This window comes from Myodes glareolus, chromosome 6, assembly GCF_982192425.1.
Source record: "Myodes glareolus chromosome 6, mMyoGla1.1, whole genome shotgun sequence".
NCBI lineage: Eukaryota > Metazoa > Chordata > Mammalia > Rodentia > Cricetidae > Myodes > Myodes glareolus.
The window spans coordinates 102,026,398-102,052,074 of record NC_142031.1 but is presented as its reverse complement, the minus strand read 5'-3'; the positions used below and the strand labels follow the sequence as shown (position 1 = coordinate 102,052,074).

Genomic DNA, 25,677 nt, shown 5'->3' with positions numbered 1-25,677 from the left:
CGTCATAAATAATCCTGGGTGCCAACAGGACATGGCCCTAAATGCTTTCACCTAGGAAAGAGCAAGGAGGAGAAACCAAGGCAGATCCAGGAAAAGTTTGGCTAGAAGAGTCTGGGGTAGTGGAGGTTGAGGGTCACAAGGCTTCCTTGTGAGACATGGGTGGGACTCACACACCAGTTCCCTGCCACCCTGCCCCTGACTGCCTTATACTTCTTCAAGTTCACATCCATCTCCACGAACCAAAATCATGAAGTCTGAAGCCCAAACTGTGGCTGTCTCCTCCTCCTGGCTGGATGCCAACCAGACTTCGCAGCCAGCGCTCCCTCACTGCTTCTCCCAATGGCCCATGCGGAGTGCTTTGTGTGGCAGAGGAATTCCCACTACAGCAATTCATTCTTCTCTCGGTGACCTCTAATCTTCCCAGCAAACATCTGCATTTCAAGTAGAAGGCGTGTACAAGCACAGCTCATCTATAATTGGCAGGTGGAGGGGGCATTAATTTTCTTCACAGGATGGACTTTGCCAAGCCTCTGTGGGCTCCTCTATGCTACCTCTACCTCTCCACTTTCTACCTACCCCCAACTCTCGGCACAAAGGATCTGGGACGCGGCAGAGGATGGTCCTGGCTGGAAGAAAGCTAAAGAGGACAGTTTCTAGATGTTTCCATTTCCTTGATCCATTTAGTTGTTTTATTGTTGATTTCTGGATACCATTTGCTTTCCCAGCGTGGGAGATCCTGAACAGGGCCATTTGGGGCTTCTCGGTGGAATAAACTTCACTTTGGAAAGCCCTGCCACATTGTTCCTAGTTTTTCCATTTGGCCAGGGGGCCAGGGAAAGGCTGGCATGGAGAACTAGACCAGCTCTTCTGTGCACTTTCAAATACCACAGACAAAAGCCTTAGAAATTCCTGTCTGTTCGTAGTTAATGATACTGTCTATTTATCATCGCATCGTGACTATTCTGCAGAGGGACTGGTACAGGAACAGACCCTGGAGGAGAATGAGGCTCAGGAAATAGGGAGTTGGGAGCCAGTGAGGGCAGGAGGAGCAGTCACCCACCCCTCCACGTGGCCTTCATCTTCCCAGGACACTCGAAACTCATGAGCTGCAGGGGTAGATTTTATAGTCTGATCCCAGAAATTCATGGTGTGTGTGTGTGTGCGTGTGTGTGTGTGTGTATGTGTGCGTGTGTGTAAATGGTAGGGTAGTGGCATGGCAGCACCCGACTTTCACATGTGTTCCCACCCACTCATGCGGTCTCACCCTCCAAGTGTTCTTTGTAGCTCTGGTTTCCTACCCTAAACACCCCACTCTGCCCAGTCCCTAAACTGAAGACACAAACAAAAGACCAGTGTCTTGGCATGTGGGAATCAATGGGAGACCTCCACTCTGGGAAGAACAAGGCCCTTGGCCCTTCAGCCCCAGTTTCTTTCCTCAGAGATCCTGGGTTCCCAGTCTCTGCAGCCTACGAGAAGACTTCATTCCTAGGTTTGGTTTTGTTTCGTTTCCCCACCCCAGGTGTGTGCGGCTGCTGCGGTGCCCTTCGTCCCAGGTACAAGAGGCTGGTGGACAATATCTTCCCTGAAGATCCTGAGGTGGGTCACAGGAAGGGCTGGATGGACTGTTGACTGGGGAAGGCCTTTAGGCAGTGGCTCCTCCTGGTCCCCAGCCTAGGAGTGGTGAGTGCCTTTGTCCATGGAGAACAAGGACATCTGACTCTTTTAAAGACTGGCTGTGCAGAAGGCTGCTGGGGATGTGTCGGTGTCTGGCTGTTGCTGTATGGTTGACACGTCTTTCTCACTCCTGTCTTAGTTGCTCACTCTCCTGATGGAAATGTTTTCCCGTTGTTTAGTGAAGACGTGCCCCTGTCTAGCGTTTGGCTTGAGAACCCGTGTCTCTCCCCGGCTCCCGCTGGCATCTGTCAGGTGTCTGGCTGTGCATTGCACTGGAGACCTAGCTGTGTGGCTTCCAAGCTGTCACTCTGTGTGTCACACTGTGTTATGCATTGTGGTCTGAGGATGTCAAGAGTTGATACATTTGCCTTGATATTTGAGAATTCCTGGCCTCCTCCAGATGGGCAGCCGGAGGTTCCCATTTCCATTATCCTCTGGAGAATTCCCGAGGAGCTGCAGAATTGCCTTCTTTATGTCTTGGTGGTGACATCTCAATTCTGAGTTACTTTTAATAATGCCCTGTCCTTCACCCACACCACTGTGTCCCTGCACCCACACATATACACATTAATGCATAGGCACATAGACCACCTTCTTTCGATATTTGTGTGTATGCGGTACATGTGTGTGTGCATATGTGTGCAGTACACTTGTCTGTGTATGCATATGTGGAGGCCAGAGATTGACATCACGTACCTTTATCACACTCCACCACGCTTTTTTGAAACAAGTCTCTCACTGAATCTAGAGCTTGCTGTTGTGGTTAAATTGGGGCCAGAGAACCTCAGGGAGTTCCATGTTCCCATACCCACCCAGCTCTTAGGAAGCTTTTAGTCTACAAGGACTGTGTGCAGCTTTTCTATGGTTCCGGGGAACCTGAACCCAGACCCTCGTTCACACAGCAAGCTCTATGCTAGGTGGTTTTCCCCAGCCCCACTTGGAGGACGGAAGGGCCATTTTCTTCCTTTCAGTGATCCTGTTGCCCAGCACCTGTATAATAGACGCCTTGTAAACGTCAGCTTAGTTGAACTGATTTGCTCCAGACTTGTGCCTTCCCACCATACCGGGGCCGTGGTGATGTCGAGCTGTCTGTCTTCTACAGGATGGTCTGGTGAAAACCAACATGGAGAAACTGACCTTCTATGCCCTCTCAGCTCCAGAGAAGCTGGATCGCATCGGTGCCTACCTCTCCGAGAGGCTCATCCGAGATGTGGGGCGCCATCGCTATGGGTAAGGCACGTGGTGAGGGAGAACAAGATGGATTTTCAGAAATTGCATTATATTTTTATAATTTTAGGGTAAGATAGTGTGATAATATTTCAAGAAAAAAAGCTATGGGGCAAGTTATTGGATAGACTGAGAAAGACAAAACCGGAAACAAGGAGGGTGGGTTTACGTGTTCCCCCAGGCAGGTGGCCTTGGATGAACCTGGACTTTTGGGAAGAGGGCTTGGTGGCTCTAGAGGAGTAGCCTCGTGGCATCCAGCAAGTCATTGTGTGTCCCCATAGAACTTACACAGTCAGTCTGCTTTGCAATGTGTTTATTCTCCCCAGCCCAGTTCCCCTCACAGTCTGAGAAAGTGAGGTGGAGCCAACTTTGTGCTGAGAAGAAAGGTTGGGGTGGTTTGTTCACTAAAAAGCACACCGTAGAGAAAGGACTGTAATATAGCTTAGCTGCTCGAGTGTCTGGCAGACTAGAAGCCTTGGCTTCAATCTCTAGTGTCGCATAAACCAGTCCCAGGGGAGCACTCCTGTGATCCTAGCGCCCAGGAGGCGGGAGGATACAAAGTTCAAGGCCATCCCCAGCACCAGAGCAAGGCTAGCCTCGGAAGTGTGAGATGCATCTCAAACAAGACAAAAATATACTTTAGTGAAATATTTATTACTGTCTGAGAGGAAAGGACTTTGTGTGTTTAAAAGAGAGAAAAGATCTTAAAGTGATCAATACATTTAGCTGTTTAAATCTTGATACTGATTTTTTTTTTTTTTGTTTTGCTTTTAGTTTATCAAGACAGAGTTTTTCTGTGTAGCCCTGTCCTGGAACTTGCTTTGTAGACCAGGCTGGCCTTGAACTCACAGAGATCTGCCTGCCTCTGCCTCCTGAGTGCTGGGATCAAAGGGGTGCACCACCACTGCTCGGCTGAAACCTTCAGATTTTTAAAACTGAACACAAAAGATATATATTAACAACAAATAAGGCAAAGGATTCAGGTCTCATGTTAGTACCATCGAACAAATAGTCCTGGGGAGTCAGGAGAGGGATGGCCGGGGGAAAGATAAGACTGCAAAGGGACCACTCAGAAAGCCAGCGTCATCTGATAATGTTCAGACTCACAGTCCACACCCAAACTACTGGGTCATCCTATCACATTTTTCTAAAAGTAAATGTTTCAGTATTAACTGAGAGATGGAGGGGAAAAAGGCATTTTTATACCTTCCTGGAAAGAACAAATTGGTTGAAATTTTCTAGGTCATGAAATATGTGTCCTTTCCTGCCCATTGCTTCCCAAGGAAACCATCTCAGTGCCTCTGCCTTGTACAAGAAGATGCTTTTTGCGGCAGTTTCTGTCCACTTCAAAAAACCAAAACCCAACCAACAGAATCTCAGGTTGCCCAGGCTGCTTCAACCTGGCCGCGTGGCTGAGGATGACCTCTGGCCTCCTCTTCATAGCCCTGGAATACAAACGTGGGGCACCACGCCCAGGCCATAGTGCCTCTTAGAACAACAAAACCCTAGAAATGGCCTAAGTGTCTGGCAAAAGAAAACGTCAGTAAGTTATGGTTCGTGTCATCTGGTAAGATGCTATCTAGATAATAAAAATAGTTGTTATAAAGGTAACTATCTAGTGATTTAAAAATAAGAAAACTTAGACTATAATGGCCACATACATAGTTTTTAGGGTCAAGTTAAAAAAAATGTCAACAAACCTCAGTGGCTAAAAAGTCAAGTCTAGTGCATCCAGAGCGTTCACCCTGGGAGGGGTACAGCTCGAGGACTTCGTTTGTTTCATTGTGTTCTCTCTGTTCCCTAAACATCGACTACTGGGCATGTGCTACTGTCACAGTGTAGGACTGGACTACAGCGCGATTGTACTTGTACTGTCCTGCCCTCATGACACAATTCACAGCCAAACAGCCCACCCCAAGAAGCCTCAGTAGTGTTACTCATGGGGCAGAGGGTTGGGTACATGATGGGTAGCCATGGTTCCTGACCCTGTGGATCCGACTCTGCCTGAGTCTTTCTCTCCATTCTCCACTTCCCTCTGATCCTAACGTTATTTTGTTTTTTCTTATTGGGGGGGAGGGCGAGCAATGATGGTGATGATGAAGGGAGACAGAGTCTCGTGTATCCAAGGCTGGCTTTGAACTCAGTATAGCTAAGGAGGAGCTTGAACTTCTAACCCTCCTGCCTTCACCTCTCCAGTGCTGGGGTCATAGGCATGCTCCACCATACCGGGTTATTGTGGTTCTGGAGACAAACCCGGGGCTTCATACATGCTAGACCAATGGAACTACATCCTCGGCCCACTCCTGCCTTTTTCTTGGTTCAGGCTTTGAATCTGTTGGCTCAAATTACAGTAGGGGATTTGTCTCCCTCTCTCAGTCTTCCTGTTTGGTCTTCCCAAATTAAGATATTAATTATCATAATTATATGGTATATATTTAAGAGTTAGACATGCTCTTCAACTCAAAGACTAAGATCTTCAGTCTTTAGAATCAACTCCAGAGCTGGGCTCACACCTTGAATCCCCACATTCGGGAAGCAGAATCTGGTGAACCTCTGTGAGTTGGAGGTCAGCCTGGTCTACAGAATGAGTTCCAGGACAACCAGGACTACCTGTCTTGAAAAACAAACAAACAAACAAACAAACAAAAAATCAACTCCAGGCTCCTCAACTTCTTGAGTCTTCCACCTCCCAGCCAAGCCCACCACACCTATTATATAACCAGTACCAGATATACTGGTTGAACAGTCCTAAGGTTGAAAAACCAAGGATCATTGGTAAATGTTGGGCTTAGAAAAAGGTTTTGTGTGTACTAAGGATGTGCTGTACCCTAGCTCTGGCAAATTTTTTTTTTAAATTTTTTAGTTAATTTTTATTGAGCTCTACATTTTTCTCTGCTCCCCTCCCTTCAATCTTCTCCCAAGGTCCCCATGCTCCCAATTTACTCAGGAGACCTTGTCTTTTTCTACTTCCCACTCTGCTGGCAAATTAAACCAGTCTACCCTTTCTATGAAAACAAAATGTGAACTAATGTTTCCGTGATCATTCTCTCTATGATAAAAGTAGGTTGCCACTCAATAAGGGGAGGAGCGTGCGTGCTTTGCATACTGATTATATAAAGAGCCCTGACGTACTGGACGGCACATTCAAGCAAGTGGAAATGGCTTTATCCTAGACTGAACCAAAAGCTAATGTGCCAGTAATAGCATTAAACATTTAACACCCATTCTGCCCTGCAGAATTGGGCTCTCTGCAGTGATGTTTCTTGTGATTAAAAATGTCCATAGCTGACAGAGCCTCTTCGAATCCTTCCTCTGCTCGTGGAATGACAATTCAAAATTGGCATCATCCTGTTAAAAATAGCCTTGCGGCATCTAGGTATTTAAAGCCTGAAGGAGGACTTTGATCATAAACATTTGGGAAAATGTCTGTTAGAATCCTTTCTCCTGGCCCTCCTGTAGCTCCCTGCCCAAGCCCCTGGTCTCATCCTTGTCCTGGGTGGAGGCCTTGGAAGAGCAACATTTTCACATCAGACAGGGAGAGGATGTGTGTCTTCCTAGCATACTAAGGGTGTCTGTTTATGGTTTGGTCCTATCAATGTGAACCTTGGATGTGGGTCCCCGTGAGCCTCAGAACCACCTGCTCGTGGCCACTGCCTTCCTGCACTGTCACCCTGTCATTGGATACAGGGTCTTGATTCATGAGTGTCTGGCCCCAGAAGGATGTCAGCTGTGAGCACGGAGAAGATGGCGGAACTTCAAGGTGTTTGGTATAAAGGGTGGAGGAACAAAAGGCCAGCGTTTCTTATGCTTCTCTCCTTCCGCTCATTCTCCTTCCAGATCAGCTCAGTGTCCCTAGAAACAGGGGGACAGGGGAGGGAAGGACAGTGCTGAGTGAGACACATCCTCCAAGGGCACCAGCATGGACCACAGTGTGCAGCATGTTATACTAGACAGTGTCTGGAGTTCTGCCCCAACCCAACGCTGAGCACTGAGCACTGAGCATGGAGACCAGGAGGTAGAGCTGCAGCCTGAGGACCCCGGCCCAGCATTGTTTTCTAAAAGGATCTGAAGCTGGTGGGAGAGTGGGCTAACCCTGAAGTTAGCACTGCAGACTCTGCTAGGTGGAGAGGCTGGGCCCGCTCTTCCTCAGTTGGGGCCCAAACTATCTCCCTGCTCCCGGTCTTCTGAAGGACTCAGAAGGTGCTGGGCTGTGGTGGTGCATGCCTTTAATCCCAGCACTCAGGAGGCAGAGACAGGCGGATCTCTGTGAGTTCTAAGCTAGCCTGGTCTACAGAGCAAGTTACAGGACAGGCTTCAAAGCTACAAAGAAACTGTGTCTCAGAAACAAACAAAAAACTCAGAAAGTTCAATTGAGGGATGGGCTGACTAAATATACACAGAATGCCCAGAATAAGGGTCCCTGACTCCAGGTCCATCTCGTCTATCCAACTGGGTGGAGCTCCCAGCCTCCTTTGCCCACACTTCCCCTTGCACTACAGACCTTTCCCTGAGTTCCCTGGCTACTTCTGACCTGGAACAAGGTGTCCAAGCAGAACCAGCCTCCCTCAGAACTCACAGAGAGACTTCTCACCTGGCTTGTAGGCACCAGGCACCCTAGCTATTTTTCTCTGTGGTTGTCATTCACCTCCTCTGTTGGTCCCTGAGCCTGGGTTCTTCCCATTGTTACCTGCCTGGCGTCCTCCCCTGCTGCCTGAGATTTCTAGTCTGTTCCAGGTCACTTGTGTCCTGTCCTCTTCATCATGCATGTGGGGAGCCCACGTGGTATACTTGGCGCTGACGTTTGCTGCTGCAGCCTACACCTTCCCCACAGCCCGGCTCCACCCTAGCCCATTTTGCTCCAAGTACCCACATAGGCCAGTCTAGACTCACAAACGTTAAAGAGCATCAGCTTTCTGATGATGGTAACTTGTCATGGGAATCCTGTTGGTGGACAGTACCCCCCAAAAGTCCCATCCTCTGTCCTGAGAGCATAGGTCTGACAGGCAGGGCACATGGGCGAAGGTGGCGGTAAAATAGGACAAACACTGAGGTCATCACTAGGAGGTCCAAATTCAAGTTCATAGTTAAAACTGTGCTGTTCTTAGCACTGGGGTCAGAAATGGAGCACTGGGGGCTGGAGAGATGGCTCAGAGGTTAAGAGCACTGGCTGCTCTTTCAGAGGTTCTGAGTTCAATTCCCAGCAACCACATGGTGGCTCACAACCATCTGTAATGAGATCTGGTGCCCCCTTCTGGTGTATAGGCACACATGTAGGCAGAACACTGTACTGTATAAATAATAAATAAACAGATCTTTTTTAAAAAAAAAGAGAGAGAAAAGAAATGGAGCATCAAGGGCAGCATGTTCAGGGAACGGAGCCTATATGTCTTTGTTTCTTTTCATTTCTATCTCAATTCTACCGTGAGTTTCACTTTATACCAGAATCTCTAGTATTGGTCAATGCCAAGTTTGTTTGTTTGTTTTTTTTTCTGAGAAAGAAGAGGTTTTCTTTTTATTTATTTATTTTTTCTTATCAGGTTATTCTAGCCCCCCCCCCACATACACACACACCCTGAAAGAACAATAATGTTCTAGGACTTGGGAGGCCTTCTAGTTTCTTCTCTTGCCACGCATCCCACCCCTTCCTTTATTAATTTTATTTAAACTCCAGGAAAAATAAAATGTCAGTAGAAAAGTGCTGGTATGACCCATAAAAAAGGGCGAGTTTCTCTTTGCCTATCGATATTTTCTAACCGTGGTTGGTGACTTGACCGTGTCCACGTGTCCCTCCAGGGAAGCCTTTCCCCTCTCCCTTGGGCCTGCCCTCTCTGGCCTGTCCCATCTGGCAGGGGTCCCAGCCAGTTTTCTTTTCCATCTTGGGTGACTTGAAGTCTCTGAAATGCCAGGCCTGCAGGAGGCATCTTGTCTATGACTATGCCAGTCTATGGAGGTCAAGGTTATGGCGCATGAGGCATGTCTGGCCTGGGTAGGAGGGATGCCAACCCAGGGCTCCCACTCACCAAATGAGTTCTGAGAGCCAATGCTGCCTTTGTGTTTCAAAGCCACCACCGAGAGCTGGGGCTGTCGCTCAGGGATTGTGTGTTTAACAAGGATGTGCAAAGCCTGGGTTCCACCCTGGCCCCTCAAGAAAAAAAATAAGGACTTTATAGATAAAAGGATGACATGATCCACCTTTTAGAATGCCCAGAGACAACTTCCATAATCCTTAATAATTGAATTTAGTAATATTAAAGGATTTAATATCTGGCTTAGCTCATAGAGATTAAAGACATAAATTTTATAAAAGTAGAAAAAAAAATTTTGAAGTACAGAGGCTTTTTTTAATGACCATTTTGTGCAGAAGTTAGTGCAAGGATGTTTAAGCATCGGTGTCCAGTAGCTGTTTTTAAAACCAGATTTAGGGTCTGGAGAAATGGTTCAGTAGCTAAGAGCACTGGACCCTCTTCCAGAGGACCGGGGTTTGATCTCCAGCACCCACAGAGCCGTTCGCAATCATTTGTAATTGCGGTTCCAAGGGATCCAACGCCTTCTTCTAGCCTCTACAGGCACCAGGCACACACATGGTACACAGACATGCATGCAGGCAAAACACACATACGCATAAAATAAATAAATCTTTAAAAATAAAAATTGTCTCCAAAGCTACAGAGAAACCCTGTCTCAGAAAAAAAAAAATGTTAAAAACAAGTTTAGAAGACACCGTGGATTCCGCTACTCTGTGTGGATGTACAAAGTTGCCGTGGCTCAGGTGGTTTACTGCACAGTTTCTGCAATTGGATGACTGCCACAGAAGTACTGTTAGGGTCTGATGAGGTCAGGTAATCCCTCCTAATAGACCCAAACTTTTTTTAAGACCAAAGAAAATTAAGAGTTTATAAATATCCACCTCATGTTCCAAGATGGACCTGGTGAGGAAGAGCTGATCCTTGGGGCTCATTCTTCGTTGTAGCACATGGGCTTGACTGGGGAACCTTAACTTTTTTCTTTTTTTTTTTTTTTCTTTTTGTTCCGAAACAGGGTTTCTCTGTGTAGTCTTGGCTGTCCTGGAACTCACTCTGTAGACCAGGCTGGTCTCAAACTCACAGAGACACGCCTGCCTCTGCCTCCTCAGTGCTGGGTTCAAAGGCGTGCGCCACCTGCACCCGGCACCTTAACGTTTTTAAGCCCCCCTCGCAGCTCTGTGTCACCCTCGTTCTCAGTTCTGGTCTGGAGTGAACACTTGTTAGAAACACAGCGCAGACACTGGCAGCCCACGGAGGGAGGCATCTTCTTCCTCGGATACAGCCCTAGCCAGGTGTGGCGGTGGGAGAGAGCGAGACCAAGTGAAGCCATTATGCCTCTGTCCTCAGGTACGTGTGTATCGCCATGGAGGCGCTGGACCAGCTGCTCATGGCCTGCCACTGCCAGAGCATCAATCTCTTCGTGGAAAGCTTCCTGAAGATGGTGGCCAAGCTGCTGGAGTCGGAGAAGCCCAACCTGCAGATCCTCGGCACCAACTCAGTAAGGGGTAGGGGCGCGGTGGGTGGCATAGGTTAGACCTCTGGGTTGGGCAGTTTCGCTATCCCTTGACTTCTGATTCTAAGCCAGTGGTTCTCAACCTTCCTAAGGCTGCAGCCCTTTAATACAGTGCCTCACGCTGTGGTGACCCCCAACCACAACGTTATTTCGTTGCTACTTCATAACTGTAATTTTGCTACTGTTATGAATCGTAATGTAAATATCCGATATGCAGGATCTCTGATATGTGGCCCCCGAAAGGGGGTCTCACCCACAGGTTAAGAACAGCTGCCCTAAGCACAGACTACCTCTTGTGTTTTAGTGTGTCTCTTTGTGTGAACAAAGAGGCATTGTGTTTTTAAGTTCAGTAAATACACTATTTACATAAGGGTTTAAGAAAATACTGTGTAAAACTAGAACTTCCTGGGGCTAGAAAAATGACACAGTGCTCTTACAGAGAGAACCTGTGTTTGATTCTCCGCGCCCATCTTGGGCTGCCCACAACCACCTGTACCTCCAGCTCTAGGGAGATCCAACATCTCTGGATTCCTCAGGCACCTGCCCTCATGTGCACAGAACCACACATATATGCACGTAATTAAATAGGATATAATAAATCTCAAGGATAAAATAAAATTTGTGGACTGGGTATGGTGGTACACATCTTTAATTCTAGCACTGGGAGGCAAAGGCAGATAGAGCTCTGTGAGTTCAAGACCAGCCAAGGTTACATAATGAAACCCACTTCTCAAAAAAATACAGTCATGCTCTTTAGAGTGATAACCTCTAATGTTTTCTCTATTAAATTGTCCTCACAAATAATTTTCAATGAAGGCCCAAGAAATAGAAAGGGCAGGACTGAATCTGGGTAATTCTGTGGAGAGTGGAGGTAGGTGCCCAGGGCCCGTATGACTCAGCATTGTGTGGAGCACCATTTGGAAGCTGAGCTCAGTTGTATGTCCTTTAGAGAGCAGAGTGCACAGAAAGCCCCAGAGAAGTGGGGAAGCCAGAAACGGGCTGTGGATTTAGGTCTACCCTTTCCCAGCTGGCTGGCTTTTGTGGGCTTTGGCATTTCTACCAAAATCTCCAGTGATTGAACTTGGTCTGTGTGGGTCGCTTGTGCTATGTTGTTGGTTACAGTACAGGCAGATGCTACCATGACATGTTATGATTTATGAGAAAAGTCGACATGCTAAGAAGTCCCACTATAATGTGTGTCTAAATGTTCTCGAATGTTCTGGCTGCTTTCTTTTGTCTCTTGCCATTTGTATTAGTTCTTCCCCTTAGCTTACTTGAAGCTCCAGGTCTGTAAAAAACTTAGATGCAACCCTTTTTTTTTAATTTTTGTTTTTGTGGGGGGGTTTGTTTTGTTTTTTCGAGACAGGGTTTCTTTGTAGCTTTGGGGCCTGTCCTGGAACTCGCTTTGTAGACCAGGCTGGCCTCTGACTCACAGAGATTGGACTGCTTCTGCCTCCTGAGTGCTGGGATTAAAGGCGTGCACCACCACTGCCTGGCAGATGCAACCATTTTATAACTTTAGTGAGTCCTTTATCTTTCTGCAGAGAGAATAGAAAAGGAGTTTTTCTTCCTTGGTGTTCCTAGCTAGATGTTTCTGGATATTTCTTAAATTTTTATTATGTTTATTGTTTCCTTGGTGTCTGTGTGTGGGCATGAGTTTGCCATTGTGAGCATGTCAGAGTCAGAGGACCACTCACAAAAGTTAGTTCTCTTCTTTACATCTTCATGTTTTCCGGGGATTGAACTCAGGTCCTCAGGCTTGGCAGCAAACCCCTAAACCTACTGAGCGTAGCCCTGTTTCTGAATTTTTAATCACACAGGCCATGACTTTTCTCTTGCTTTAACTAGAAGAAAATCTCAGTTCACTTTGCCAAGCCCAAAGTGACAGCCCTTCCCTTCTCTCCCTTCCCCTCCCTCCTCTCCCTTCCCCTCCCTCTCTCCTCCCCTCTATCCCCTTCTATCCCCTTCCCCTCCCCTCTGTTCCCCTCCTCTTCTCTCCCTTCCCCTTCCCTCCCCTCCCTCTCCCCTCCGCTTCTATCCCCTTCCTCTCCCCTCCCCTCTCCTCCCCTCTCCTTCCCTCCCCTCTCCTCCCCTCTCCCTCCCTCCCCTCTCCTCCCCTCCCCTCCCCTTCCCTTCCCACAAGCTGACTGACAAATTACATATACAGCAGGAAAGGGTGAAGCCCTTTGTCATGTTGCTCCGGCAACAGTTCCATGCACTACTGTTTAGTTGCCGGGTTTAAGATAACTATACTCTGGGAAAGAACATCTGAGTGGAAAATAAACTAGTCAGCCTGGATCCACGGGGGCCACAGAAGCAGGTGGCCGACAGCTCGATTTTTCTCAAAGAGAATCCTAGTGCAGGACAGGCCTTTATTATCTACAGCCTTGAAAATGCCATCTCCTCTGAATTCAGCATCCCCGTGATTCAGCACCTTAGCCGGGAGCAGGCTGCCGAATGATGTGCTGACTGTGCTATGGTGATGAAGATCAACAGGTGGCAACCCTCAGGAGTTCAACTGAACCTGCGCAGGGTGGGCTAGGGTTCCTACTTGGAGGCAGCCTGTCCTAGTATTGCCCTTCATCTGGATACTCTGGCCAGCATCTATGCCAAGGACCCCCAGAAGAGCCTTGCTTCCCATCATTTTAGATTCATAGGGACCCCGGTGCCTGCCTTGCTCTGCCTTAGGACATTTAGCCCAGGAGCGTCGACATAGTCTTCCCAAGAATCTGAAGCTTTGTGAGAGCTAGGGAGCTGGAGGGAGAGGAAGGAGAGGCTGTGGGTCCTTCCTTCCTTCCCCAGCATCCAGCTCCTTTGAACTGCTTATTATATAGTCAGTGAAGCACTTTCAGCTTAGGTGAGGAGGTTTTGCTGACAGGAGAAGAAAAGAGAAATCAGATGTAGTAGGATGGACCTGTGGTCACAGCACTCTGGGTGCCATGGGAGGAGCTTACGAGACAAAATGGAACAACAACAATCAAAAAAAAAAAAAAAAGACAGGAGACAGGAGCAGAGGATACGGAAGTCAAAACACATCAGTGGTTGTAAGAGCTGCTGTCTAGCGAGAATGGTCTTGGTGAGGAGAAGAGGGGGTGAAACAGAAAAACTAGCAGCCCCCAGACTGCAAGAGAGGTGAGGTCCTGCCTCTGCTGCCTCCACTGAATTCTCTGTTGTCCTGTTCTTGGCAACCGAGTTATTCGGTGCCTTCTGTGGAAGGGGGAAGGGCTAACTCTGCTTGGATACACTTTGTTGGTGCCAAAGTGAGCCCAGAAAGGTTCAGATTCCCTTGTCAGGCCAGGGGAGAGCTGTTTGAGCAATGTCACTATTTGGAGTAGACGCTCTCTTTGTTACCCAAGCCCTTAATCACCCTCAGTTTTCCACACATTTGTGAGAGGCATTATGAGGGCTGGTGATCCGCCCCAGCAAACTTGGCACTCTTTGTTATATAGAAATAGCTGGAACTTTGATCTTGAATGGGTGGCCCTAGAAGTGTGCTTCTGGCCTTTGAATGTCATGTGTTCAGAATTGTCATTTGTTGTTATAGAGACCTTCTTCATCATGGCTATGTCTTATAAAAGAAAAAGAAACAAAATTTCAAATGTATTCTTTTATGATTTCATGCATTAAATAACTACCATTTTAATAAAAACCTTGTCTGGGGCTCCAGAGATAGCTCCATGGTTAAGAGCAGTGATTGCTCTTCTAGAGGACCCACATTAGGGTCCTTAAAATCGCCTATAACTTCAACACCAGGAGGTCTGATGCCCTCTGCTGGCCTCCTCAGGCACCTGCATCCATGAGCTTATCCCCACACATACAAACACATGCAAACGTATAAATAAATAAAAATAAATCTTTTATTTTTAAAAAGTGACAAGCAGGGTGGGTGGCCATTCTGGCCATAGCATGCATATAAGACAAGTTCTCATTAGCTCCACTTTATAGGTAGGACAATTGAGACCAAGGAAGCTTAAGGAACTTGCGGCAGGTCACCCTACTGCTAATTGATGGAGCTGGAATTTGAATGTATAGTTGGACTGCAAACCCAGCCTCAAAATACTAATAGGGGTACCAGGTACCGGGGTACATGTTTGTACTGCTGGCACTTAGGAGGTACAGGAAGGAGAACCATTAATTTCAAGCCATCTTGAGCTGCAAAGCAAGACCTTGTTTTTTTTTTTTTTTAAAAAAAAAGCCAAACAAATTTAAAACACACACACACACACACACACATACACAAAGGCTGGGCTACGGGTCAATGGTAGAGAGAGCTTGTTTGACGAGCAGAAGGAAGAGCATTTGTTCCCTAGCCCTGCAAAAAGAAGAGGAGGAGGAGGGAGAGTCCCCATATAACGTTCTGTGTGGTTTGTGAAAATGGCCCCTACAGGCTCACAGGAAGTGGCACTATTAGGGGATGTGGCCTTGTTGGAGGGAGTGTGTCACTGGGGGCCGGGCCCAGTGTCACTTTCTCCCAACACCATGTCTGTCAGCACGACACCATGCTTCCCGCCATGACGATAGTGGAAGAGACCTCTGAACCTATAAGCCAACCCCAATTAAACGTTTTCCTTATTAAGAGTTACCATGGTCCACCAGGAAGTGGTGGTGGACATTTTTTTGTTTTGTTTTGTTTTTTGAGACAGGGTTTCTCTGTGTAGCTTTGGAGCCTGTCCTGGAACCAGCTCTTGAAGACCAGGCTGGCCTTGCACTCACAGACATCCGCCTGCCTCTGGGATCTGCCTCTGTGCTGGGATTAAAGGCATGCACAACCACCACTGCTCCTCTGTGGCAAGCATCTTTCACCCAGCACCTGGAGGCAGAGGCAGGCAGATCTCCAAGTTGGCGGCCAGCCTGGTCTACAAGGCAAGTTCCAGGGCAACCAGGGCTGCACAGAGAAACCTTTTCTTGAAAAAGTAGAAACAAAAATAAACTAACAAACCAAAAGAGAGTTGCCATGGTCGTGGTGTCCCTTCACAGCAATACAAACCCTAACAAAGACAAGTTCTAACTCTGTCCTAGCCTGGTTTGGGCCCTCTAGGACATGGGTGTGGCCTCATGTCCACAGCCCCCATGAAGCACCCCATATGAGACCTGAATGGAGACCCCTAGCATGCCTCATTTGGTCCCTCATGTCAACCCCTGAAGGACTCAGGAGCAGCATGGAGTGGGCTAAGAGCTGCCCCCCACAGGGACACCAAAGGCCAACACTCTCTGACCAGGTCGTGTAAGTCACTTGTTACACACACACACACACACACACACACACACACACACACACACCCTTCTAAGGAGAGGAAAACAAGCCAGTTTCTCGTGGCTGTGCAGCTCTGGCTCCTGGAATCCCCTTGGGTTCTGTCCCACCCTGCTGCTTCAGGTGACTCTGCACAGGGGGCTTGGCTGTCACACTGAACTCTTGCTCCCAGCCTTTGCTCCACGCCCACACCCATCCTTGGGGACTGGGTCACTGGAGAAGCACCTGACTCTCTTTCCATTTCTCTGCGCTTTCTGGGTATGAAATTTTGTTGTGTTTTGGGTTCTCTGTGTGTGTGTGTGTTTGAGACAGAGTCCCGTGTAGCCAAGGATAGCCTCAGCTCAGTTTGTCGGGGGGACTGTCCTTGGCCTCCTGATCCTTTAGAATTGCACTTCCCAAGTGCTGGGAATACAGGTCTGGACTATGACTATGACTATATATGACTATGACTATGACTATGAGCTATAACTGCACCTAGCTCCTAGTTCACACTTTTAGGGTGTTACCTTCTGTAGTCCTTGCTGCCTAGCCTAGGCTCTAGGCTTGAGCGTATGGAGAGGACAGAGGTTAAAGTGCATCCAAACCTACATACAGTGGAGTTGATGGAGCTGAGAATAAACAATACCATGACCGCCATGGAGTCATTTCCTGATTGTGTCGAGGTGCTCTGCATGTCTGTCCTGTCATCTCCGTGACGACCTTATATCCACTTCACAGAGAAGGGTGTTGCCAGGAGCTAGGGTCTGGGTTGGGTATTTCCAGATTCTTGCCATCTTATTTGAGAATAAAGTAAAGTGCAAGAGCACACAGATTGCAAAGTAGCACAGAAAACTTATTTAAAGCAGAGTAATAGAATAGGTTAAAATCCACAGCAAGAAAGCAGGAACCCGGTGGGCTTCCTTTTACTAAGTTTAAGAGGAGGAATTTGGAGGTGAAGTATGGGTGTTTCTCTTCTTTGGTTGACAGGCTTGGGTTGGGTAGGCCATTACTCACTTGTTCATGTTCCTTCCCATAATACATCTGAGTTTAATCATATGCATGCTCAATAATTCATGGGCATGAGATAGCTAAGTAGGGGATTCACCCTAGAGATTCACTTGAAGGCACAGTTGTTTTGCACCACTGCTCACAACCAGTCTAAGCCAGCTAGGACCACTGGCCCTAGTTCCATAAACATGGGGCATTGTCAGGGCTATTTTTATTATTTCCACTGTTTAAAGCAGGTATGGGAACAGCTTGATACAGGTCCCGGTTGCTAGTTACATTATTTGAAGAGAGTGTGCGCATAGCCTAAGCCAAGGGACGTCCCAAGTAGCTAAGATACTCCTTGTGCCCGTCTCAAGGGAGTAAAGGCTCAAAGTTAAATAGCTCCATGTGCTCCATGAAAAAAGCCAACAAGAGACCGGCCAGGTGCTAGGCAGAGCACTAGCTGCTCTTCTGGACTATAGGTCAAGCCAACATTTAAAAAACAGACTCAAAGGCCATGGTGGCACACTCCCTCACCCCAGCACTTGGAAGGTTGGCCATAGTCCAGTGGATGGCCCCATACCCATGAACAGCTCGCTTCAGACCTAGTGAGGTGAAAGAAAGAAAGAAAGAAAGAAAGAAAGAAAGAAAGAAAGAAAGAAAGAAAGAAAGAAAGAAAGAAAACACGAAGTTGGGAGTGGGTGGGAAGCAAGAGGGTGGGTGGAAAGAGGGTGGGTGGATCTGGGAAGAACTGGGGGAAGGAGTTAGGGGTTAATAGGATAAAATATTGTATGATATATGAAATTCTCAAAGAAAAAATTAAAACTAATAAATGAGGAGGCTAATGGAAGCTGTTGCATCTAGGGTTTTTATTTGTTTGTTTGTTTGGTTGGTTGGTTGGTTTTTTTGTTTGTTTTTTCAAGACAGGATTTCTCTGTAGCTTTGGAGCCTGTCCTGGAATTAGCTCTTGTAGACCAGGCTGGCCTCGAACTCACAGAGATCTGCCTGCCTCTGCCTGCCTCCCAAGTGCTAGGATTAAAGGCATGCGCCACCACCGCCCAGCCTAAGTTAGCAACTTTTAAGAAGTTAACTAGACACAGATTAACAATTAATACCAAATACTATGAAAGTAAATCAATTAGATACCTTGAGAAATGATAGTGTATGTGTGTATTTTTTTAAACAACCAACATTTGAGAAGTTCTATAATTTATTGTCAGTCTAAGCACTCTTTTTGAGACAAGGTCTTCAAGCTAGCCTCAGATTTGCTCTGTAGCCGAGGATGTCTGCAGACTTCTGACCCTACTGCCTTCACCCCTTCATGCCAAGGTTACAGACCTGTGCCACCACACTCAGTTTGTCCCATTCTGGGGATGGAGCTCGGGGCTCGTGCATGCTAAGGAAGCACTCTGTCAACTGAGCTGTATCTCTAGCTATTAATCTAATCCTCTTTCAGAGTTGTTCGGGGCTACTAACCTAACATAATATCGAGCAAAATAAATTATATTCGTTTCAAGCGGTTTATTTTGTATGCAATGCTTGCTTCTCTGGGGGATGTTATTGAAATGAATTCCCTCTTTAGAACTGGAAGCGTACAATGCAATATGATCCAGCGGCAGAGGACGCTGCCAGAGATTAGTGCTAAAGCTAGACATAGGGCAGGCCCCTGTAATCCTAACAACTGGGAGTTAAAAGTAGGGATCAAGTTCAAGGCCGATATCAGCTACGTGAGATCTTGTCCCACAGAGAAAGAGAGGGGGTGGGAGGGAGTCTATCAACATGGGACGCTTTTAACACCCAAAATTTCAACAGTAAAATGTGACTCCAGTTTTGAAGTCAAATGATCGGATTTGCTCTCCTGTCTCAGAATTCAGCCAAGGAGGTGCCCCATGCATTGACCCAGCTCTCTTCAGTCTCGGCATCGTGCCTAATTCACTGTGCCCTGTGCATTCATCCCCCAGGGGTTTGTGTCGCAGTGTACAGGGGAAGCCATCATTAGCTTTCTCCTTCCTCCTCTGTCCCCCTCAACAGAAAAGGTCACAGTTCCCAGCTTTTTGTATACAGGAAAGCTGAGTCGCCTATGAACTCAGGTCTCCCAAGTGTGCTGTTACAGGCAGGAGTTGGTCCCCAGATGTCTGGGTCTGTGGCTCTTTCCATAATAGGTGCTTGGGAATGTCCCAAGGGGCAGAGCAACTGGCCCTCATGCAAATTCTCTTCCTCTGTCCCAATAGTTTGTGAAGTTCGCCAACATTGAAGAGGACACCCCGTCTTATCATCGGAGCTATGATTTCTTTGTGTCCCGGTTTAGTGAAATGTGCCACTCAAGTCATGACGACTTGGAAATCAAAACTAAGTGAGTAGAGGGAGGCGAAGGGCCTACGGGGCACCCAGCAGAATCACCAGGGGGCCTTGACGGGCTTCAGCACTGGCTGACCAGTCTGTCTTCCTTGACTCCCGTTCTGGCCTACTGTGGCCAGGATGGATAGGTGTTAACCAGAATGGGGCGGCTCCCGGCAGGTGGTTCTGGAGGAAAAATCTTGGGCCAGAACATAGGGCAAAATATAAGATAACGGAGGTCTCCTGAGCTGAACTTGAGGGCCAGGAGCAAAACACATAAGTGTGCATACACACAACCCCTCCACTCACGGATAGAAATGTGCACTTGCAGAAACAACCTGCATAGCAGCATCTACATCCATCAACAGAGCCCAAGTCCTCACGCTGGCTTTTCCTCACTTCGCCTTCTGGGTTCTCCCATCGACCCATCCTCCTTCTGCCACACTGTATAGGACACTCTTGCCTCAGAACTTCTGCACGGATCTCAGCTCGCTGCTTCCCCTCTGCCATAGCTTCGCTCTCTTTGCTCTCATCAGTGAAGCCCGCCTGACTGTCCCCACACTCCCCCCATTCTTCATATCCTGCTCTGCCCCCTCCTGTGGTTTTCACCCCCTTTTAAGAAGTTTCGTCATTCCTCTCTTACGTTGCTGATTCTGTCTGCCTCTCCCCACTGGCTTCTAAGCTACAAGAGGACAAGAGTCATGTTGCTCATTAATGTCTCCCAACCAGGTTAAAGCCCATGAGGAGAAGCAGATAGAGGAGCCTTCGGAGCAGTTAGGTCCCTAGAGCTTGAACCATGCTCCTCTCGGGGCCGTGGAGATGCTCAGGATGTGGAGATGCCTCCGTCTCTTTCCTTTCAGAATCCGAATGTCGGGCATCAAAGGCCTGCAAGGGGTCGTGAGGAAGACGGTGAATGACGAGCTCCAGGCCAACATCTGGGACCCACAGCACATGGACAAGATCGTCCCATCGCTGCTCTTCAATCTGCAGCATGCAGAAGAGGCAGAGAGGTGGGTGGGGCTGGGGTTCCCCTCTCCGAGCACCACCGTCACCCAGGCTCCTGGAGCTAGCTTGGGCCAGCTACGAGGGCAGGAATCTTGGCTTTGTGACTTGTTCTGCAATGAGTACAAGGCTGGTTCCTCCTTGCATCTGGGTCTGGCTTCTGTCGGCCTCTGATCTCCTTCCATTCTCAAATAAGGATGCAGGAGCAGCAATGGGTCTGTGTTGCCTGGGTATACGTGTAAGCTGGTCAGGACACAAGGGGACAAGGGACAGATTACCCTCGTGCCCCTCCAGAAGCAGCAAGCTAGGGAGGTGTAAATGCCTTTCAAGGTTCCAAATGCTAAAGACTTTCCCTGGGACCTTACTGTCTCTCTTCCCGATGCTGTTGCAAACCTTAAAACATGACTGCTGGATTAGCTATGGCCACTTAAGAGCTGCAGATACTGGAATTTAGTCTCAGAGCTCCCAAACATCAGACTCATTCCGTCCAGTGACCCTTACTTTCCCCTGTAGAATGGGATGGAGAGGAAGGTTCCCTCCACTGTCCCCCACCTTGGCTTTGTGCTTAGATGCTCAGTAAAAAAAACTCTCCTTTGGGGTCTGGGATGTTAAACTAGCAGAGGAAAGTGTGCCCCCTGGTGGTTGTTTCTGATGTAACAGCTCACCAAGTTGGAGGTTGTGGTCTTTTAGATGGTGAATTCTGTTCTGAGAAGGTACCCTCTGATTTGCATATCATTAGGTCACACCCTACCCAATCACCCTTCCCTTCCGTTTGTTGCCTTTTTTCCGTCTGTCGTCTGTCTACTACACTTTCCTCTTCAGTTCCCATTCCCCCCTGCCAACCCTTAGGGGTATATATTGACCCTCGTGATCTGCAGACCCCCAGAGGCAATCCAGCCCACCCTGAAGTGTTCCCATGAAAATAACTCTATAGTCTCCCCCCAATCCTCTACTCCCACCTTTCTTACCCCGTTTAATTGCTGACAGCCATGACTATGACCTGCTGTAGCTTATCTCAAATTCCTGCTTGTCCTGAAGAGAAACCCAAAGGTATACAGTCCTGGCTCCCCACTTTGCACCCCATCCTTTATCCACGTGGCTCTGTCTCCACAGCCGGTCTCCCTCACCCCTCCAAGCACCGGAGAAGGAAAAGGAGAACCCAGCAGAGCTGGCTGAGAGGTGCCTGCGGGAGCTGCTGGGCCGGGCAGCCTTCGGCAACATCAAAAACGCCATCAAGCCTGTTCTTATGTGAGTTGACTGTCCCGTCCCACCCAGGAAGTGCTCCACTGCCAGATGACTGTTCCAGGTCTCCTGCATCTCCTTGCCAACTGCCCCTGGTCCCCTCTGCCCCGTGAGAGGAAAGGAGATGGGACAGCTGTCATGCTGTGGTGAGGTCAGCCCCTTTTTGGTGTCTGCAGGCCCTGTGTCACACAGCAAGGCTAGCACACAGTGGCCACCTGCTGTTTGTGGTGAGCAATAGAGGGGTCCCCAAAACTGAACGAAAGGGCCAGCTTCATTCCTTGTGTCAAGCTATACTATAAGCCCTTCCTTGACTGAGAACTGCAAGGACCTCTCAGGAGGTGCCCCTGGCCCCCCAAGCTCTCTACTCCTTGTGTCATTCTGAGTTTCCTAGTCAACCCCCCCCCCCACCTTGTGTTCTCCCTCACAGCCACCTGGATAACCATTCTCTTTGGGAACCCAAGGTGTTCGCCACTCGTTGCTTCAAAATCATCATGTACTCAATCCAGGTGCGGTAGCTTCCCTGCTCCTGCTTGCACCCCTTCCCCTCCCCATGTCACTGCCCCCCACTACCCCCCGGGCACCCCCAGGTGCGGGACAGGACCCAAAGTAGGAAGCCACGTGTTCGCTGACTCTCCCTGCCCCGACCTCCCCCCCCCCTAGCTGCCAGAGATCCTGCTGTGTCACCTGACTGTGAAGGAAGGCCAGTTTAATGTTTAGTACGTCCTAGGCAAACATTTTTTTTATGAAATACAATGAAAACGAATTCCTAGAAAAAAAATTACATCTCGCAAAAAGATAAGCAGCTTGCACCCCCTGATTCTCTGAGCGTTCCCGACTTCTACAGCCTTGCCTTCCTTCTGGCTCGCCCTCATCTCGGCAGCAGTTTTATCTATCAGACAGATCTTGAATTGGCACTGGGCCCCCAGCCACACTGTGCAGCACGGAGCTGAACCATGTGGCTTCTCATGGTCCTTGCCAGTAAGACCTGGGGACAGGGAGAAATGAAAGACAATATTTTGAAATGGGTTTCTAGTCCTCTTTGAAGTAAAAGGAACCAGGAAAAAATGTGCAAACGCAGATTTCCTGGGATTTGTCTCCGCGTTTGTGGGCCGGGATGGGGGTTGGGGAGTACTGTAAGAGTGAGCGGTCTGGCCACCTGCAGCGTCCACTGGCTGTTGGATGTCATTTTGGTCCACTCTCCGCCTCAGGGTCCCCGCAGAGGGCTGCCGGGCCTTTGGGGTGATTGTTTGGGGGACCATCACGTCTTCCTCCCCCACAGCCGCAGCACTCCCACCTGGTTATCCAGCAGCTCCTGAGCCACCTAGACGCCAACAGCCGCAGCGCGGCGACTGTGCGCGCAGGCATCGTGGAGGTCCTATCGGAAGCTGCGGTTATCGCCGCCACCGGCTCTGTCGGTAAGGGAGTCCAGAGCAAACGGCCTGGGGCAGGAGAGAGGGACAGGCGTTGGATTTAGGACCGACTGACCGAGCGGGCTTTAGATATTAGGGAGAGCCGGAGGGATGCCTGTCTTGACATGCGGGTCCCTCCCTCTTGGCGCCCAGGGCCCACGGTGCTGGAGATGTTCAACACCCTGCTGCGGCAGCTGCGGCTCAGCATCGACTATGCGCTCACCGGGAGCTACGACGGTGCTGTCAGCCTGGGCACCAAGATCATCAAGGAGCATGAGGAGCGCATGTTCCAGGAGGCAGTCATCAAGACCATCGGTGAGGAGACTTGGGGTGGGCTGGGAGGGGACAATGAGACTTGGGGGCGGGCTCAGAAGTGGGACGGGCAAAGATCTGGAGGCGGGGCTAAGGGAGAAGCGCCTATGAACCAAGGCTTAGCATGGGGCCCGAGGAGATGGTGGGTGAGGTTTGAAAAGGGGCCGAATTCTGGGGGAGGGACGGACCCTGTGACGCTCGGAGAAGGGCGGGGCTCTGGGAAAGGACCTAAAGTGGGAGGGGTCTGGTGAGGCTCGGAGCCGAATGACTCTCTGGGGAGAGGTTGCCAGGGCCCTAGGGCATTGGCCTATGGGACTGGACTATGCTGAAGGGAGGTACCCTGACAAAGTTTTCAGAGGGAAGAGTTCTAGAGGGAGGAGTCAGGGCACCAGGCTTCCACTTTAGCATCTGCTGTATGATCAGATCAGTTACCGCTATCTTGTTATTTAGGAAACATGGGAGAAATGGAGGCAGCAGCCTATGATACACATGTCTGGCTGGTCCCTCCGCCAGGCCTTCCTTCCTGCTAAGGAAGACTATGCCTGTGTCCCGGTCCTCTTTAGAATTTTATTTATTTTATGTGCATTTGTGTTTTGCCATGGGTGTCAGGTCCCCTGGAACTGAAATTATAGACAGTTGTGAGCTGCCACATGGGTACTGGGAATTAAACCTGGGTCCTCTAGAAAAACAGTCAGTTCTCTTAACCACTGAGCCATCTCTCCAGCCCCCCCCCCCATTCTCTTTAGACATGCCTAGTGTGTCCCCACGGTGGGGCCACTGGATGGGAGGTGGGGATTAAGGAAGAAAAGAAGGAATGAAGAAAGCTATGGAAGCTATTTGTACCCCAGATGTGGAGAAATATGAAACTCTAATTCCCATGGACTCCACTCTCAGAGGTCTCTCTGTACCTAGCCCTCGAATTCATTGGTGCTGGGAGTTGGGGCACGAGCGATGAAAGCGTAGGGTTGCCCTGCACCCCAGGCCCTATTCCCCAGTAAAGGAGCCCTGACAGTGACCACAACTTCAGTAACAAGACTCCTCCAAGATCCCTTCCCTCCAGAAGGCAATGACTCAGCCGTCTGCCTGAGCACTGCCCCTGGGCATCAGTGAGCCTCACTCTCTGCCCATTCAACTAAATGTGCTGAGCCGGGGGGACCTCTAATGCTCTGTTCTCGTCCTAACAGGCTCGTTCGCCAGCACACTGCCCACCTATCAGCGCTCGGAGGTGATCCTCTTCATCATGAGCAAAGTCCCCATACCCTCCCTGCACCACCCAGTGGAGACCGGAAGGACAGGGTTAGTCCACTCTTACTTCTGTGGATCTTCCCTTGACTCAAAGACCCCTTCAGCAGTGGGGAGGGGGGATGTGTAGTAGGTCTCACAGCAATTTTTCAGGTTCCCTCCTCACTTTAGGGAAATCATGGGTTCCCAGTCTGGCTTCCTGGGTAACCCAACAAGATAGTGAGAAAATTCATCCGTGGGAGAACTAATGAGGAAAGTAGGGACGGGGGAGCACCCTATTGCCGTCCTGCTGAGAGTGCACACATCTCTCCTCCACAGGGAGAATAGAAACCGGCTGACCCAGATCATGCTGCTGAAGTCTCTCCTTCAGGTGAGCACCCCCTACAGGGAACCAAGACGGGGCAGTAATGTGTGTTACAAACTGCACAGATATGCGCGGCTATTAAAGGTATAAGGGAGGAAACGGAACCCAGCCTGAGCTCCACTGAGTTGTTCAGAGCGGGGTAGAAATGTAATGCTTTGTTGTTGTTGTTGTTGTTGTTGTTGTTGTTGTTGCTGTTTGAGACGGAGTTTCTCTGTGTATCCCTGGCTGTCACTCTGTAGACCAGGCTGGCCTCAAACTCACAGTGATCGTCCTGCCTTTGCCTCCTGAGTGCTGGGATTACAGTTGTGCACACCCAGCTTAATGCTTTCTTTAAAATGGTGATTCTATGTGCTACTGGTAGCTCTGTTGCTATGGCTAGCCTTATGGGTCTTGACATAATTCCTCCCCTTCTGACAACCCGGTGCCCTTCCCTAGGTCCTGTCCCTCTGGTTCCCCCATTTCACCTTCCCACCATCACCTTCTCCTTCCCCTATGTCTTCTGTGTGCCTCTGCACCTCAGCTTCCATTGCTGGAGTCTAGTTCTGTTGTCCACAAACACCATTCCTATGACCAACTGGTTGAAATATGTAGGTTCCCCGGGGAGTGTGAATAGTCAGCCACTATGAGATTCTGAAATCTATGTTTGTGTATATATTTATATGAACACAAATATGTATTTGTATGATCTATTTAGGGCCTTCCTCTGTGGCCCTGGCTGGCCTTGGACTTTATATAGCCTATGCTGACTTCATACTCAAGATCCTCCTGCCTCAACCCCACTAAGTGCTGGGATTACAGGCATAGTGCACTGCCATACCCAGTTTTGAAGTTTGGTTTTGCAATAAGCTTCCTGCCCTAGCCTAAACTTCAGACATCTTACAACTAGATTATTCTCCCCAGGGTTTCTATGTCCACCTTCAACCATCATAAACACCAGGAGAATTTTCTAGAAATACCATTTCCAGTTTTGCTCCTTATTTCAGAGATCTCAATTTCTAATGTGAACATTTAAATTTCAGGCTCTTTAGAGCAAAGTTCCCAGGGCTCCTCCTCTCTCTAGACCAGCAATTCTCAACCTGTCAGTTGTGACCCCTTTGGGGGTTGAAGGACCCTTT

At 48.8% G+C, this 25,677-nt stretch overlaps 1 protein-coding gene across 1 annotated transcript in view; it reads left to right on the top strand.

Annotated features, from left to right (window-relative positions):
- The window catches only part of Efr3b (EFR3 homolog B), a 78,120-nt gene that overhangs the window by 34,272 nt on the left and 18,171 nt on the right, over window positions 1-25,677 (top strand). Inside the window, exons 2-12 of the mRNA XM_087907428.1 lie at window positions 1,520-1,596; window positions 2,777-2,904; window positions 10,272-10,422; window positions 18,886-19,007; window positions 19,852-20,001; window positions 21,107-21,241; window positions 21,663-21,741; window positions 22,515-22,650; window positions 22,798-22,959; window positions 24,141-24,252; window positions 24,517-24,568. Of these exons, the coding sequence (XP_087763554.1) occupies window positions 1,520-1,596; window positions 2,777-2,904; window positions 10,272-10,422; window positions 18,886-19,007; window positions 19,852-20,001; window positions 21,107-21,241; window positions 21,663-21,741; window positions 22,515-22,650; window positions 22,798-22,959; window positions 24,141-24,252; window positions 24,517-24,568 (1,304 nt within the window). The remainder of the gene's footprint in view (window positions 1-1,519; window positions 1,597-2,776; window positions 2,905-10,271; window positions 10,423-18,885; window positions 19,008-19,851; window positions 20,002-21,106; window positions 21,242-21,662; window positions 21,742-22,514; window positions 22,651-22,797; window positions 22,960-24,140; window positions 24,253-24,516; window positions 24,569-25,677) is intronic.